At 39.0% G+C, this 17,619-nt stretch overlaps 1 protein-coding gene across 4 annotated transcripts in view; it reads left to right on the top strand.

The window, feature by feature from the left end:
- Window positions 1–17,619, top strand: part of LOC110048328 (C2 domain-containing protein 3-like) — a 280,755-nt gene that overhangs the window by 25,905 nt on the left and 237,231 nt on the right. For 3 of the 4 annotated variants that reach the window (XM_089272540.1, XM_089272539.1, XM_089272541.1), the window contains exons 3-4: window positions 9,403–9,509; window positions 10,135–10,243. In XM_089272540.1, the coding sequence (XP_089128666.1) occupies window positions 9,403–9,509; window positions 10,135–10,243 (216 nt within the window). Of the gene's footprint in view, window positions 1,281–9,402; window positions 9,510–10,134; window positions 10,244–17,619 lie in introns of all 4 variants that reach the window. The other variant, XM_089272542.1, reaches the window with a different exon arrangement.

Consider the following 17,619-nt stretch of genomic DNA (forward strand, 5'->3'; position numbering starts at 1 on the left):
AAATCTTTCGCTCGTAGTTTTGAACATTTTATAAAACAAGGACTTGCCTGCTTTCAGTTGCCTTCTTCAGCCCGTATGATGAAAACGATTTTCCCTCGCCCTCGTGTATACGCCGGCATCATTTGTTTGAATGGCTTTTTTACTGCGAGTTGTCAATGTGGTTTCAAGATCATTTTGGCAATTTTATTGAAAGAAAAAAGAATTACAGTAAACCGTGATCTCTTCTAACTTTCATGGCAATACTGGGTACGTTTACTGCAGTGTAGAAACAATAATCCTGAGGGCTTTGAGGTACAATCTTCTTGCATACCCACAGTGGGAACTCTTCAAAAACAAATACAACTTGCCACCTTTTCAAAACTACATTGAAACACGCAAACTGCAAACTCGGGTTGTCAAGGGAAAAATCCATTTTTGGAATTTTTTTTTCTGTGGTAGTAACGAATTCGTGTGATCTTGGATCAAAAATCCGATCTCGGATTCGCCCAGAGAAACGCACCCTGAACGTTTCGGACCTGACACGTGGTAGCCTTCCACGAAAGGGAGAAGAGGTTGGGAACAAATCTTGTTTTGTCACAGTTTTCCGACAATAGATGGCTGACAGGAAGAGAAGGTAGGTCTACAATCCATCGTTTTTTTGTGCATAACATAGACCATCTTGTCAATTCTTGTACATATTTGCAAGCATTAAACGCTAACAGACTTTCCAGTTGAGATATATATTCAAATCAGCCATGTCAGAGGTGAACAGGTCGTCTTTTGTTTGTGATCATCGCACATTGTTATTGTGCTGAATTATCTCTGTCATGGCTCTGTTTATTGCCTGATCGACGAACCAAATTTACTTTTCATAGTTCAGGTAAAGTGGTTTCTTAGAAAGGGATGCTTATTATGAACGGCTGTTTATTTTGGTTGGCCATCGAAGGTCTGTAAGTATCGGAATGTATTTTCATGAATTGTGTCGAGGTTATGTTGTGAGTATTTTAAATTTAGTTGAAGTCATCTGCCATTCTCAAGTTGAGATATTTGTCCAAAGACTGATTGAATCCAAACATTTTAATGCAGCTTGGGAAATAATTGTTTCAGCATGATAGTCATGATAGCGTATCAGATTTGAGAGCTCTGCCATATTTAAGTTCCATGTAAATTCTCTCTCTGTTTAGGTGACCATTTAACTGCACCGCGGAATGGACAGATTCAGCGTGAATGCAAGATTGAATGCTTTAAAGTCTGCAGAAGCAGCAGCTCTGCGACGAGGTGACCATGATGCAGCCAAAAGGGTAAGAGCTTTCTTTTACTCATGTGTAATGATTAACAGACACTTCTTTAAGATGTTTTAAGCCCCAAAATAATCTTTAAGGCCACTTGCTTTTACATCTAAACAGCAAATAAAAAATGGGCAGATAAATGTGGTATGTCTTTTAGAGTGAGACAGACAGGATCTAATATAACAATGTTCAGCAAATAAAGTCCAATGGAGCATATAGTGAAAAAGGATTGGTGTGAAAAAAATTGCATAGATTTTCACTTTTATTTCAATCTTTTGTAGAATCAGACACAATAGCTATGACCACACATATAAGTTTATATCTGTTAAGACATGTATATTTTACATATCATTAAGCCTTTTGCCTAGCTTTAAACAACATATATGTTATATAATCATGGTAAAGGTACATTTTCATAAATGCTGTCATGAGTGTGCACCGGTGCACATGATCAATAAACATAGCCAGGATCCTGTAGACAACATAATTAGTATACATATCACTCCCACTGCCACTAAATTAGTATAGCAAACACATATTCTTGTACGAAAGGCACGGAAGACTGAGTTGCTCTGCCATTATTGACTGCAGAGCAGTTTGAACAAACATCATTCAATTTGATTGTCAATTTGACAGAGCAATTTGAACTACTTGTGGCTCTTTAAACGAGCCTCAAGGAAAGCAGTTGTAGACCAGAAATAAGATGTGCCACTCTCCTTAACATTATCGTCAAACTACTGATTTGTTTGTTTAACCAGAATGCCCTCTTGTCTTGTCAACACTGGCCAGGGCCTGTCTGACAAGTGCTTGGCTCCCTTACCAAACAAAAATTATTTGCAGGCTCGGTGTTGTCTGTCAAATTGATGTTTAACAGGATTATTAATAGAGAAAAAATAAATGTATGAATTATTCAATGTTTAAATAGCTCTGAAATAAGCAAGAATTTTAAATTACATATTTATACATATCGCAGTAATGCTGACATTCTGATTGACACAGACCTTACCGAATTGTATCAACGTGGCTCAAAGGGCAAATGTTCCTTGACCTGTATCAACATTGATTTTGTGGTTATAATATAACCCTAGACCCTGGCCAAATATAATGTGCTCAATCGGTAAGGTTAGGTAACTTTGTCTATGTGACTGACTCCATGGGATGACTTCTGTCACTAACATTTACTATCTCTGCCTCTTACGTCCTAAGCACATATTATCCACCAAATCAAAACAAAAGATGTAATTGCACCAAGAAATATTAAGTCCGGTCATATTAGTTCATTTCAGTATAACAGTCATTTAGAAGAAATTCTTCTTGGAGAACTGGGAAATGCAGTGAGAATAATTAGCCCGTTAAGAACGTTCTGCTGGCCGGTTAAGGTCATTCCCCAGTATTGCATTGTGCATCCCTACTGCGCATGATTAGCGCGCGTGCATTAAAAAGTGGCGGCTTTTTCTTTACAGCTGGACCTCGCCATATAGGTAAATCGTCATTTTCTCGCAAACGAGTATGGTCACCTATCATTTTTTTTCTGTTGTTTTGAATTGAGTAATAAATTTCTCTGTGTAAAATAAATATGGACCAATTCTCAGTGTAGAACAAAAAGCAATCGTCGGAAATGTGAATTTAGCAAGCAATCGTGACTACAATCATGGTGCTATTATAAGGATTTATATGGGTATAAACAAGGTGCTGTTGCTCCTAGAAGAACATGGTGACCCCTCATTTTTATTTCAAAATTTAAGTTCGTATAATATAAACAATCAATAGGCAAAGTTTCACAAAAATCTCAGTGCAGGTTCTATTTCAGTGGAAGACCTTAAGTATAAAATCATGTTTTGTGACATATGCCTAACACTCTTCTTGCTTGCAAAAGCTATTGTATTCAACACTTTATTCGATTAAGCCTAAAATGTGAGCATCAATATTAAAAAAAAAAGTCAAAAAGGGGAGGGGACCGCATCCATATACCATAATTCTGCGAATTAGCGCCTCCCCTCAAATAAGCGCTCCGTTCGGATAAGCGCCCCTCCTATCGGGCAAAATTTAAAATAAGCGCCTCCCGTTGAATAAGTGCCCCCCCCCTCCCCCTGATTGATGGACGAGTGCTGAGACAACAAAGGATGTATAGTTTTGGTCTTGTTCAATCACAAGCAAGTGATTATCGACTCATTCAACTACTGCACATTGACCGTCGCAACGGATGGTAGTGAAGACCTGTTGATCTCCAATGCCTGAAGCTCAACCAACCTTGTTCAGCAGGCCTAGACCGGCTAAAGGGGTTATATTTCGTAGTTTTTCAAGAGAGACAAGAGCCTTCTGAGACTTCTGAGGGACTGACACATACATATATTACAAAAAAAAACAATCATATATGACCACGATTTGGAAAAATTCAATAAGCGGCCGTCTTGATTAAGCGCCTCCCTCGAATAAGTGCCATGCGTTTTCTTCTAAGTTCAAAATAAGCGCCCTGGGCGCTAATTTGAGGATTTAAGGCAAATGTAGACTAGTTGTTGGCCCCTTTGCTTTTATTATTACTGCTCTGGGTTTTTGCTGTATGCAATGTTGCGTGTTACGTAGTAACTACGTAGAGAGTCCCAGCCAGAATTTTTTTTCAAACTTCCTACTGCGTTAGTGACAATACCATAATTCTATTAGTTTAAAGGGAATTTGGTGTATTAACGTCTATCATGTTGTTGGTCCTTAGCGGAGAGAAAGAACATTTAATCTCAGATGGAAATGGACCAGAACCCAGGCAGCAATCTACTCTGGGTTTGAAGTGTCTGATAGTGATAATGAAGATCACGACAAAGATGGTTTTAGCAGCATCCAAGACGAGAACGAAGCGCAAATAGAAGTGCAGGATGAAAGTGACCAAAGTGAGGTGTTTAAAAATGAGAATGAAGAAGAGCGCAACAAAACGAAAGTCGAGAGAAGGAGTGAAGAGGATGCAGGGAGTGACGATGAAGGTCAAGATGAAAACCCTGTTATAAAGCAACAGAAGAAAAAGTGCCCCTTGCCCTATTGCAACAGTGTTGTTTGTCATCTTCCCAGACATCTGAGAAACGTACACAACTGGTCCAAACAGGTTGCAAAAACAGCCACATGCAGATTTAAATTACGGAAGCAGTATACCTTTTCTAGCCAAGAAACTGCTTATGCTGGAAACAGGAAGCCATGGAAAACCAAAGGCGATTCCAAACCCAAGAACTGCAAGAAACCATCCCGGAAGAAGAAAATATGCCCCATTCCAGGCTGCACAACAGTATCTGAGAGACTTCCTCAGCACCTTCACCAAGTACACAAGCTAGGTAGCGATGAACCAAAGTTCAAAAAGTGTATGTCGCTCGCTAAAGTCGTGTCTATGAAGAATGACCACATATTTCACAGAATGAAGGCACAAAGAGAAAACGAAATGGATATGGACTACCATATGGACCGTTCATCTCTATGCAAGTCAGAATCAAGTCAACAAGATCTTGAAGACAATGATCCTGACGATCTCCAGAAGAGTGATCCTAATGTGTCTGGCACTGGCGACATTGTAAAACCAGGAAGCAGTGTTGATACGGATGAACCCTCAAGTGTAGTACAAGAGACTTTGCAAGAATTTGAAGACTGGCTTGTTTCTCCAGACTGTGAGAAAAAAGACGCAAAAACTGCCAAGCAACATGTGGCTCAAGTGAAAAAGGTTTTGTCCGTAATAGGTGAGGGGAGTTGTCTTCATTCATTACTTGACCGCAAACTGGTTCAAGATGTTTTCCTTCGACAGTATGCCAAAAAGAAATATTACCCTACAACGATTAAATCGTACCTGATGAGCTTGCAGCACTACTGCTCATTTTTGCTAGGAGAGAAACCGAGTGGAGTCGAATTTGAGAAAGATGACGTCATAAGCCTACGAGAAAAGTTAAAGAATTGGTCCGCTTCGTATAAGCGTGAAACCACACGGCGCAGGTGGGAGAAAATGGAAGAAGATGTTAGTGCTCTCATAACACCGGACAAAGTCAATGACTTTGGAAGAAGCCAGGCTGTGCGAGATGCCGTCATCATTTTGGGAGAGCTCAGTGGAGCTCATCATGCTGAGATCACCCAAGCAAAGTACACGCTGGTGAGAGATTATTTAATTGCTCAAATCATGATTGATAATGCAAACAGAGCAGGAGTCGTGGCATATATGACTGTTCAGGAGTTTCAAAGGGCCAGATCTGAAGACGACAGACATGTAGTGCATGTTTTACAGCACAAAACTGTAGATACCCATGGGCCAGCTCAGATTGTCTTGACCAATCACCTCTACAACCATCTTAACATTTTCCTAACAGAAATGCATTCAAAACTGCCTGTCAAAGAGTCCGCTGAGGGCAGTGACAAATTTTTCCTCTCATGGGGGGGGGGGGAATAATATGGAGTCGAGCCAGATGTCAAGGGCATTGAGTTCAATATTCCAGAAGGCTGGCATCGACGGACCGGTGACTCACACCCTGTACCGAAAAAGTGCCGTTTCGGAGTGCCACCAGAACCGTAAGGACATCAGTGGAAATTTGGCGGATCTCATGGCTCATAGAGAAACTACCGCTGAAAAATACTACAGGGTGTTGGACAAAAGTAAATCATCTGTCAAAGCATCGCAAATTCTCCACGGAATGATGCGAAATCCCCAAAAGAGTGAGGGAGGAAGTAACAAGCATGAAATGAAAGAGCTAGCCCCGACAGTTGAGGAAGAAGCCGAAATTGGAAACGAGAAAGTGGAAGGAGGGATAAAAGAGCTGGCCCTATCAAGTAAAGAAGTCGAGAAAAATGAAGAAAGCTTATTCATAGCTTCTCCAACCAGCGAGGAAAAGACAAATGCCATCAAAGAGCTCTTCTGTACAGAGATCAATGAACAAAAAATATGTATGGCTTCTGTCAGGGAAAAAATTCAGTCGAATCCAATTCTAGTCAAGGAAAGTGCAAAGAAGGTGTACGACAAAGTACGGGCTCAGTGGCAATTTAACTCGAAAGAGACCAGGACAGGGACAGTTCTCTTGCCATTGCAAAAAGACACAGTGACAGACCGTGTGAGCAGAATGTTCGATACATCTGGGGATGGCGAAGCTAGTGATCATTCCTCTGACATACTTTCACCTACAGTAACTACTGCAAGGTCCAAGCCAGGCCTTTTCAGTTCCACCCAAGTTCAAACTTTGATCCGTTTGTTCCCCGATATGATCAAAGGATCCCCGATCTCAAAGCCTGTTATAGCAAGAAGATTGCAAAACGATGGCCAGGGTACCAAACTGTTTGCTGACTTCACAGTCGAACAAGTTGTAAATTGACTAAAGTATGAACAAAAGCATAGGAGGCCTTAGATGAAAATACGATAGAAAGCAAAGCAGGCACTAGTTGAGAACAAAGTAGAAAGCAAAGTAGGCACTAGTAAGAACTTGTCATGATTTTATATCTACCTCCCTAAGATTTACTTGTGACCTTGTATATCTAAGCAGTTAAGCACCGACCAAATGATTGCATCATTTCAACGCAACATATCGCAACATTTTTGGGCGCAATATGTTTTGCGCATTTGGCCACCCGGTTGGAGGTTGTTGGCTCAAATTTGACTATTCTCAAACTTGAGCCAGCGACAACCAACATGACTGTCCCAACAAGGAGGCCAAACGCACGCAACATGTTGGGCCCAAAACTGTTGGGTTGAAATGTTGCGATCGTTTGGCTGGGGCTTTATATACCTCCGTTTTCTTCTTCTTCTTCCTGGGCGACTCACCTCCTATATCAACCAAGTTTCAACCGAGACAAAAGTTCCATCTGCCACTGATTATGTTGGCATTTAGCAGCAAGAAGAAACAAAACCTGTTAAGAGTATTTCAGCCTAAGTTGCTAAGGAAACTAAAATGTAGTCACAGCTCATATTAGGCTCCAAAATAGCCTTTCTAGGAAACAGAGCTGAAATGCAAACGTTTCCCAGTTGATGCCGTGAGACATGTCCCGCAATGTTAATCATTCTTAGTGGATGCAAAATGATGTTTCTCAGATCACGTCTGCTTTCTAGAAGTTAATTTAACTTCCAGAACATGATTGTTCTTTTTTCGGGTTAGTTACTAAGAATTAAACTTTCAGGGAAATGATACTTCCATGGTAATTTTTTCTTGTTTGTCATTTTTATCATGACAAACAACTCTTCACATTAATAATCATTTCAAAATGCCCGTCAAAGAATATGCTAAAACCATATAGTGACAGAACAAAAGCTGGTAGACAGCTAACTGGTAAAGACAATGCATAGACATTATCGTTACTAACAGTTACTAAGATAATGAAGCAGTCTATTTATATTCAGGTTGTGATTTTATTCAACGTATTGTATTGCATACTCTCATACCAAAAGAGGATTAGTTATGCTATTATTCAGAATAACTGAGTTGTATGTTACTATTCATTCTGTTTACAAGTGTTATCTTAAAAGAGTTTCGTCACGGTTTGCGCATCTTGAAATGTTCAGCCTAAATTATTCAAGTTTGTCATTTGTTATCCACATTAGTCTTTTTCATGCTTGACCATTCTTGTTCCGTTATGGTTCGTTATTGTCTCATTGGTACCTCTCTCTCTTAGTAAACTACTATTTTCAGATTTCCTTCAATTTAAAGGTAATTTTGCAGTTGGTCAAAATAACTCGAAATGCCGTGACTGAGCTCCTTTAAATTCACGAAAAGTTTGTCTTGTTTTCAGATTTAAAATTTCCTTTACGAAGATAAATCAGTTATTTCATAATTCAGAACAACTGTGTTCTAGGCTACTGTTCTTGTTAACAAGTCATTAAACATTTCTGTTGGTAACAGCTGTGGTGTTGAAGCTTTATGTGCTACTTATGGTCCTAGGGTGCTTTTATTCACGCCACCTCGTTCATAGCTTGGGTTTTGCAACTTATCATTAAAATTGTGGGTAACCAATCCAATCACATAATGGGTGCACGATCACGCGGGTGTCCAATTACAGGTATCCAATTTGAACTTTTCGTAATTGGATACCCACGTGATGCGCACATCAATTACGCGTGCTTTAATGGTTTCCTTCAGTTTTCCAAACTTATGAAAAGCGTTACAGATGTTTCCGCTCAAAAGAAGTTCTCAAAAGACATTTTTAATTCCGAAATTTGTTATAGATACGATTAATTAGTAATTGGACCTCGTGTCGTACAATTCAGGGAATAATCGTGCTCGTAACTTCAAATCGGCCTCGCACTTCGCGCTCGTCTGATTTTGAAAGTACTCGCACGATAACTCCCTGAATTGTACTCCACTCGGTCCAATTTCTATTACTAATAATAATAATAATAATGATAGTGATAATAATAATAATAATAATAATAATGATAATGATAATGATAATAATAATAAACTGAGTTTTTGACAAGGGAAACTTTCCAGAAGCCTATGAGGTGCAGATTGCCTCATTGATTGAACTGTATTTCATCTCTTCTGGAGTTCAGATTGTAGCTGTTTTCAGCAGTTGACTAAATCAATGATATTCAAATAGTTGCAATAGTGCCACCTGAAAGTTACCTTAGTGCCATATTGTTACAAAAGTGCCACATTGGTAAGAATGTGCCACTCAAGGTCACCTTAGTGCCACTTTAACGTTACTAAAGTGCCATGTGGCACGCTACATAAGTGCCACTAGTTAGTAAAGTGCCAAGTGGGGTTACCAATGTGCCACAAAATGTCACAAAAGTGCCACATCTAAGTTGTAAAAGTGCCAATACATCTGGCTCTCTCTCTCTCTCTCTCTCTCTCTCTCTCTCTCTCTCTCCTATATATAGAAAAAGACATCTAGTGAGAAAAAACGCTAAGATAACTTTGCTTTATATCCATGATCTGAACGAAATTGTTGAAATACTTCCCTCTGACTGAAAAGGAATGTTAGTCTCCATCTTTGAATAGAGTTTTTAACAGTTCAGACACAATCTCTTCAGAAAAAAGGCAAGAAATTTTTTTATAACTTATTTAAATGATTTTTGAGGAGTCAATAGGTTAAGCCCATATAATTTTGCTTCTGAAAGGGTAAAATTTCATTTATGGCTTGTTTTGTAAACTCTGTACAGTGTATGCATTTTATGTTGTTGTACACTATGTAGACCCTTAGATGACAGAGCAGCTGATCAGACAAGACATTATCCAAGATTGACTTGTGTACGATATGCTGTGTGCAGTGGTCCAAGACAATTTAATGCCTATTTACAAGGTGAGTGTTGTGCAAATGACGAACCACTTTGTTTGTTAGATGTGAGTGTCTTCTGCTTTGCCTCTCTTATTAAACAGACTTCTGGGGTACAGTGGCTGAGGTATTATGGAATCAAATATGAGGAATTTTAAGGGGTCAGTTGATAATGCTCAGCTTGCCAAATCAATAGTTCTTACGCTGTAAATTGTTTAGGCCAGGTGGTGAACCGTGTTGGGTTTTTTCAACCAGACTCGTTTGTCTAGGACATTTTTTAAGTTGGTAACATAGTCCTAAAACTAAGAGTCAATTCCATATATTAAATAAATGTGTTTATCATAATTTATGTATATATTTATTATTTCTATTTCATGTATTATGTAAAATGTTTTGGTTTAATTTTGTTTATTTTCTCAATTTTTTTTTTAATTTCTTTTTTTTTTCTCTTATTCTCTCTTTCAATTAAAGTAGATAATACTCTTAAAGTAATAATAGAATAGCTTTGCTAACTGTGAGCTACTAGGGCTCATAAACCTATAATATACCCAGCAATAAAATTTACTGTTACTGTTACTGTTACTATCTATATTTTCCTTTTTGATTACTTTCTGTATGGTGTTTTCTTATGGTGCAAAATCTTTTTGTTTAGACATGGGAGCCCTTATATTTGAGGTGGTTCATGGTCCATTGTTAATGCGCATTGGACAAGTTAGATTGATTGATACCTTGCAGCTTTCTGCAAGTGCCCCAATCCAAGGGTAAGTTAAAAACAAGTTATTTAATGTGAAAATTGCATATTACTCCCTATTCCTTACTTATTGACCTGTTAGTCTTTCTTTTCCCAGGGGTCTGTGCAGATACCTGGCAAAAGTGTGAGACTACCATGACCAGTTAAAGGTTACCCTTTTAAGTAGGGTTGAAATGCTTCACACATATAGCATGTCATATGGTATAATTTCCTCTCAGTAATGTTGCAAGTGTACATTGTAGTACAGTAGTATTTGTAATATCGTAATATTGTCTCCAAGTCCTTTTGGATCACAATCAAAGTGGCTATGAGCCACTCAACTTGGAAAATGGATCGTCTGTAAACAGTGACAATTTTGATGTGTGTGACTTGAGGTTTTAATCAGTAGGTTAAGTTAAAGCTAAAGCCCACTGGCAAAATGCAACAGTAAGAGAATGCATGTGGAGATGTAACACTGTTTAAAACATTCATGAAGTTATTTGTGATCCTTGTCTGAGGCGATTATAAAGAAAGTACAGCCTCTTGTCTGATCAGCATTCTCATTTTCATTCTAATTTTTTTCATTCTTTATTTTCCCGGGTGATGTCAGTGATTTTTTTCTTTCTTTGTTACCTTTTGAGAGATCTTAGAAATAAAGAAATTTACCAACACAGAGTCATAATACCACAAGGACAGCACAACAGGGCTTAAAAGCCCTGTTCGGCAGGGTTCCTGCTTGGATGGTTTACCAAATACGAATACCCCATGTTGTAATAACTTCTTTGTTTTTTTCTTCCCTTTCCAAGATGATATTAGTGACTGCTGAACTCCCAGTCTTGTTTAATGTCTTTTTTTTCTATTTATCAACTATTTTGTTCAAATCATTTCACCGTGTCCATGTTCATCTTTGAAGTATTTATTTATAATACTGTATAAATAATAGTGAAACACATCGTTCAAATTCTCCTTAATTCTCTTGTCTGTTGATCATCCAAAACTTTTAATCAAGGCTTGAATCATAATTCAAAAATTCATTCTGCTCATCAATTCTGATTTGTAATATCACCTCAGTTTTTGGCAATTGAGTAAGTTTAAACCTGTATAAGTGGACACCTTTGGGAAATGAGCTATTTATATAGTAAGCTTCTATATATAAAAACGTTCGTGCAAAAATCTATTCAATATAGATCATTTCTGCGGTAAGATATTGAGTACTTGCATCAGAAATTCAAAGAATAACTAACTTGACACGGTGCAATCAACTGTAAAACAGCCTTGGACAGCACAATGTTCGAAACCCGCAGGGACACTCCTATACGAAGAGGTTGGGCATGCTCGTCGTCTCGGGTACAAATCAAGGGTTCTGGTCTCACTTGTGGTATTGATGACAAAATGTCACCATTCTCAGCTGTCTAAGTATCCTTAAGGGTGCACTCGAAGCAAAAAAAATAAAAGAAACGCTACAATACAATACAAATTTTATTAGCACTCCCCATAAGGGCTTTTCAGTACTAATACTACTAAATAAGTTACATTAAAATTAAAATGAATAGTTTACCTTGTGATCTTTGTTTAAAAATATTAATGCTCTCATTTTTTTTCTGCTGATCTCTCGAGTATGAGAGTCAGGTCTACAGGTGAGCACAGGATCCTTTCTTGAACAGTGGCTAGTTATCGAACCTGTTCCATTTTAAGTGGTATCTTTTAGGGGTCTAATGAAGCTTGAGCAACGACCACAGTAGTCTTCTTTGAGAGTTAAATTCAAATTTTCTGACAAGCATCCCTGACCTTTTCATATGGGAGTTCCCCTACCGGGTTCCAAATGTCTAACAGGAAGTGACCCAGTGAAGGAGCGATGGAGTGAAATCATCCCACCACTACAACTTGGAAAATGTAAATATTTTTCAAGTTAAAAATGACCCAAAACCTTACCATATCATAAGAACATGCACCCACCCCTGTTTTTGCAAGACCTTGGGAGACGCACACTTCTTTAAGTAAGCATTTTGTCTTAGTCTCTGTAGATAAACAGAAACAGTACTATTCCCATTCAATTCAGACTTTGTGTGACTGAAAGGCAAGTCCCTATTGTAGATCAAATTATTTTCAGATTAATCTGCCTGTTTCCAATCTGCATTCAAGACATTTTATAAAAGTTTTATAGGTCTAGCTGCAAAATGCTTGATACCGTGGAATGCTGTAACAAATTGTGACATCACTTATGAGGAATTCAATATTGCAACAATGTTGCAACTTAGTAACATGAATGTACCTTTGCATTGTTTTTGTTGTCGCCATTGGATGGCCTTTACTTAACCATGTTATAATAGTATGTGTAATGATGTCGAGTTATGGACCTTCTTGAGGGGTAAAACAGTCAATTCCACTTCTATGTTATGGTGTACATTACATAGCATCAGGTTTTTCTATGATACAGCCTTTTTCATTGGTTTGACCTATGGACTCTGTTTAGCTATAAAGAATTCCATCCATGGTTCAAAGGAACATTTCCTAGTTTGTTTCAGCTACTGCTCAGCTCCCAGTATGATGTGTGCAGTATCAGCAATGCAGCAGTAATTCCTTATTGCTGACAAGTTACTTCTTCAAACAAAAAACCTGAATTATAATGAAAATATGTCCCGAAAAGAAATTTATTCTATGCAGCCAGTTAGAAGCAGATTTGCTCCAAGCGCCGGTTGAATGAATTCTTAAACCTACTGACCACCCTATACATGGACTGATGATCAATATCTGAATTTATTTTATGACCTGTATGGCCCTGTTCGCAATTTCCTTGGAAAACCATAAGAAAAAAGGTCCTGTATGAGGGCCGTACATGTCGAAGTGGTAGGGCTGGAAAAATGCGGACAGCCCTACTAGAAAGGCGTACGGCAAAATCAATGTGAGGTAATTGTTGCTGCAAAATTTTGTTCTCTTCCAAATGGGTGATGAAAGTGAACATTCTGAAAGTGAATTTTACGATCTAGGCGAACTGTTCGATGCACGACTACTTCAGTCGCCAATTCACTCCAAAAGAACAGAAATAAAGTCAACACACCCCACAAATGAAGAAGTTCACAACTTTCTCACAAGCCAACAACAAGCAAACAGACAGTCAAGAAAACAACTTTTCTAGATGAACTGTCCGATAATTAACCTTTGGAATAAGCAAACAGTCTTGAGGCGAAACTTCTTTCAGTGAAAAGCATCAAAGAATTCATCATGGGTCAGAAGCAAGAAAACAATGGGATGAAAACAAAGTACGATATAAATGTTTTCTCCAAGTTTCCAGAGTTTCTGGAAGAAGTTGGTTAAACCAGAGAAATCACAAACATACCTTTTGTACAGTATGATAAATTGCTCTGCAGTTTCTACATCAGTGTTGTTTGAAGAGACAAAACTGAGTACGAACACAAGTTCATTACCGTACAGTTCATCAAGATAATAAAACTTGCTTGTGTTTACATGTAATTTCCACTGCACAGCAAAGCCAGGAAAGTCAGCAAACCCAGGCACTGTTTGCGGAAGCCAACATCGGTGTCATTAATATTCAGTTGCTGGTTCTCCCTTGTTCAAGAGAATCAAGAGGTCGACAGATAGCTTGAAATGACACCGACATTTTCTTGAGTCTTCAGATGAAGAAGATTTGTGAACAATTTCAGTGAAGCGTGAAGCGAACTTTTGTCACTCGCTGAGTTTTTGATGGGTTTGACATATTTTTGACAGCTTTATATCAACTTTCTGGTGGCTTTTTAGCATGAACTATAATTGTGGACTTACATTGAAAAACAAAAATGAGAAAGTGAGTCATGTTTTTCGATGAATCGTGAGTTTCTTGTTCGACACGAAGAAATAAATGACAAGTTTTTATTGTAGAATCTTTTCCGTAGTTGGTTGGTACGTGGTGGTCTGATGTTATGTAATCGCATCCTATTTAGGTTCAAACAATTTTCAAAATTTCAGCACTTAGTGGTCATATGATAAAATGCTTATTGACTGAGTAAAGTTGGGCTGGATGGGAATATATTTGGCTCTCAGTCAGGACGTCCGTACCTTGAGCTAAATATTTTCCTGTCTGGCCCTCCCACTCAGTCAATAAGTACATAATATTACTTCTGATAGTTAAGGAAGGATATCTGTGATATGCCTGACGTTTGCCAAGATAAAATACGCTCTCTCTGTCAAGTTTGCGATCTCTGTTAATGAAGACTGATGATGCGTACACAGCTGTCTAATTAGAATCTCGGCACAAATTGGGTTTGCTGAATGAGTACATAATCGATTGAGAAAACTAAAGTGTTACGAACAAATAAGTGAAACAAAGCAATGGAGTTCAGTTCAGTGTTGAGCTCAACAGCTTCAATACATTAAAACTGACTTTCATGTCATTTTCTTAACTTATGGACTACCTTAATGACCAGTAAGTTGAATAAAACCTACTAATGTAAGGATAAAGAAACATGGAACAGTCCTTTTTAGTGCAGAGTGCACTACTGGGGTGGTTTAGGGGCTGCTATCCGCTAATACACTGAGCACCAAGGCACTAATGTATTAAGGCTCTAAAACACTAACACAATGAGGTGTAAACTTTAATGTGTGTATAATTAATTAATTTCAATTAATCAATCAGCCTTGCAGTAGGGGGTTAGGGTGTGGAAGGCACCTGTGTGCACTACACAAAACGTGTCATACATACACTACTTTTTCATAACATCACAAAACTAAATATATGTTTCCGCAAATCTCTTGCTATCCTTGTGGTGGTATTCTCTTAAGAACCAAAGCAATTTGCTCGAAACGCATGTGCAGATTAGTGGCATCAGTGCCGATTATGGGTTAGCTGAGAGATTACATGTGACCGTTGAGTGCTTTTCCTTGTGGTAGAACACAACATGTTAGACGCATGCATTCTAGGATCGCTAGCTTGATAACTGCTGTGCTTGAGTTTAGATCTACAAGTACTTTTTTAGTTTTTGAGTGATACCACACTCTCGTTTTGAGTGGAGATAGCAGCTATAGTTTAGGTAATGTCAGTTCTCCCTTTTTTAGTGCAAAGAACACTATGGTGACTGCGTATCTTCTGGAATCAGCCCTAGCTCAATTCAAGAAATGTTGTCTGCTGTTTTATTTCTATTGTTTGTTTGCCAAAGTTCAAATAAAGAATGGAAACATATTGCCTCTCCTTAGGAGCTTGTTTACTTCCTTTTCTACGAGAGAGAGCAAAGAGTTCATGTTGTAACGCCACAATTCCGCAATAAAACACGGCGTTAAGACTTTTAATCACAGATCTACAAGATATACAGTTCAGTTCAACAACTCAACTAAGCACATGGTTATATCACCATACATCAGGTGACTTACAAGCTACTAAGGGGGGTACCAGTGGGCAATCGCCCAACGCTGCACTACTCCCCCCTTTAATGAGCACTCTCCCAGTGCTGGTCCATTGTGCAAATCACTTCTGAGTGAACTAAAAAGTATAATTTGACACAACAGACTGAGTCTCTAACGACTGTTCCTTAATAGACATGACAATGTCCACAGTTCTCGGAAACAAACAACATTTAAATGTGTAAACTTCTAGAAGCTGAAAATTCTGCGCAAGGTTCAGGTTCCCTCACATCATCAGGCCGGACACTGTTATCTTCCCCAATGCAATCAGCATTCTGAGGTCTAGGAGCAACATCCTCTTCTCCCACTATTGACTCTGCTGCAACGAGCTCAACTCCCTCTCTCTCATTAACCAGAGCTGACTGTCCATCTTTGACAAACACTGGAGAATCTATATCTGATGTCTGTCCTCCTCTCTCGGGTTTTGATAACTGCGTCTGCCTTTTAGGTTCCATCTCTCCACTGGGGGTCCCAGGTAAGGCTTTAATCAGTCTAAATAAATGACCTTCAGCTTGGCCTTCCTGCTCTTCTGGATTCGGTACAATACATCAGACAGCACTGATATTACCAGATAAGGTCTCTTCCAAGGGCAGTCAAGTTTGGCATTTCTCCTTTTCTGTCTCCAAACATTGTGTAGCCAAACTTATGGTTCCGCTTCTGGCATATGGCTGCCTTGTTCAGCTGGAGTCTAGCCAAATCATGCACACTGGTCAATCTCTTTTGAACAGCTTGGGTGTAGTCCATTTTGAGTGGTGGTGCATTGGGAGGTGCCTCAGTTATGGCATCCAAAGGAGCTTCCAGCTCTCTACCCAGCATTAAGAGATTAGGCGTAACCCCTGTTGACTCATGAACAGCATCTCGATAGGTCATCATGCAAGCTGGAAGCTGAAGATCCCAGTCCTTTTGGTCTTCCTTAATCTCTCCATGCAACATTTTAATGAGAGTACTGTTGAAACGCTCCACCTGTCCATTGGATTGGGGGTGCAGTGGGGTAGTGTGAAATTTCTCAATGTCTAACACCTTGCAAATTTCAGCAAACACCTTTGATTCAAAGTTAGTTCCTTGGTCACTATGAAGTTCATGGGGTATGCCAAAGTGACAAATGGAGTTGCTCACTAACTTCTCAGCAACAGTAGCCGCGTCTTGGTTTGGCATTGTCCATTTAGTGAAATAGTCACTAACCACCTGTATAAACTTGTTCTTCTGCAGAGTTTCTGGCAGTGGACCAAGAATGTCAATTGCAATCTGTTCCATGGGAGCTCCTACCACGTACTGTTTTAAAGGAGCACAACATTTCTTCCCACACTTTATCTTTGATCCAGAGGCATGGCAACTGGTGACTAATCCAGGAACTGCTGATGTAAGTCCTAGCCAATAATAATGAGACTGAATAGCACTTATGGTCTTTCGTATACCACGATGACTTGCAGTTGTGTGACTATGATGAGCTGCAAAGGGAGTCTGTTGGAAAGTGTTGGGAAAAGCAACCTGGTTGGTTATCTGATCTCCTATGTCATTTTCCCATTTGTGGCAAAGTACACCATTCCTGAAGGGCAGCCGGTCCCATTGCACGCCAAGTCTTTGTTCCCTATTCAACCATTCTCTGGGTACTGGGCGGTTCCCATCAGAATGGAAGTCAGCTGATGTTACTCCGGTTCATAAAAAAGATCTTTTAGAGCCAGCTGAAAATTACAGACCAATCTCACTTTTACCAATCGTGAGTAAAGTTATGGAACGCTGCGTTTGTAATAGACTTTATTCCCATGTCTCGCAATCTATTACATCCTTACAACACGGATTCATGCGTTCCCGTTCATGCTCTTCGCAACTCTTATCCGCACTCCATTCAATTGGGGAGGCACTTGACAAAAATAAACAGACGAATATTTTGTACCTTGGTTTTGCCAAGGCCCTTGACATAGTTGATCACGTCATTCTTATTGAAAAGCTGAAATGGTACGGTGTCACAGGTCAACTGTTAGATTGGTTTTCTGACTACCTAAAGGACAGATCGCA

The sequence above is a fragment of the Orbicella faveolata genome, unplaced genomic scaffold, assembly GCF_042242905.1.
Source record: "Orbicella faveolata isolate gen_17 unplaced genomic scaffold, um_ofav_v1 contig_35, whole genome shotgun sequence".
Classification (NCBI taxonomy): domain Eukaryota; kingdom Metazoa; phylum Cnidaria; class Anthozoa; order Scleractinia; family Merulinidae; genus Orbicella; species Orbicella faveolata.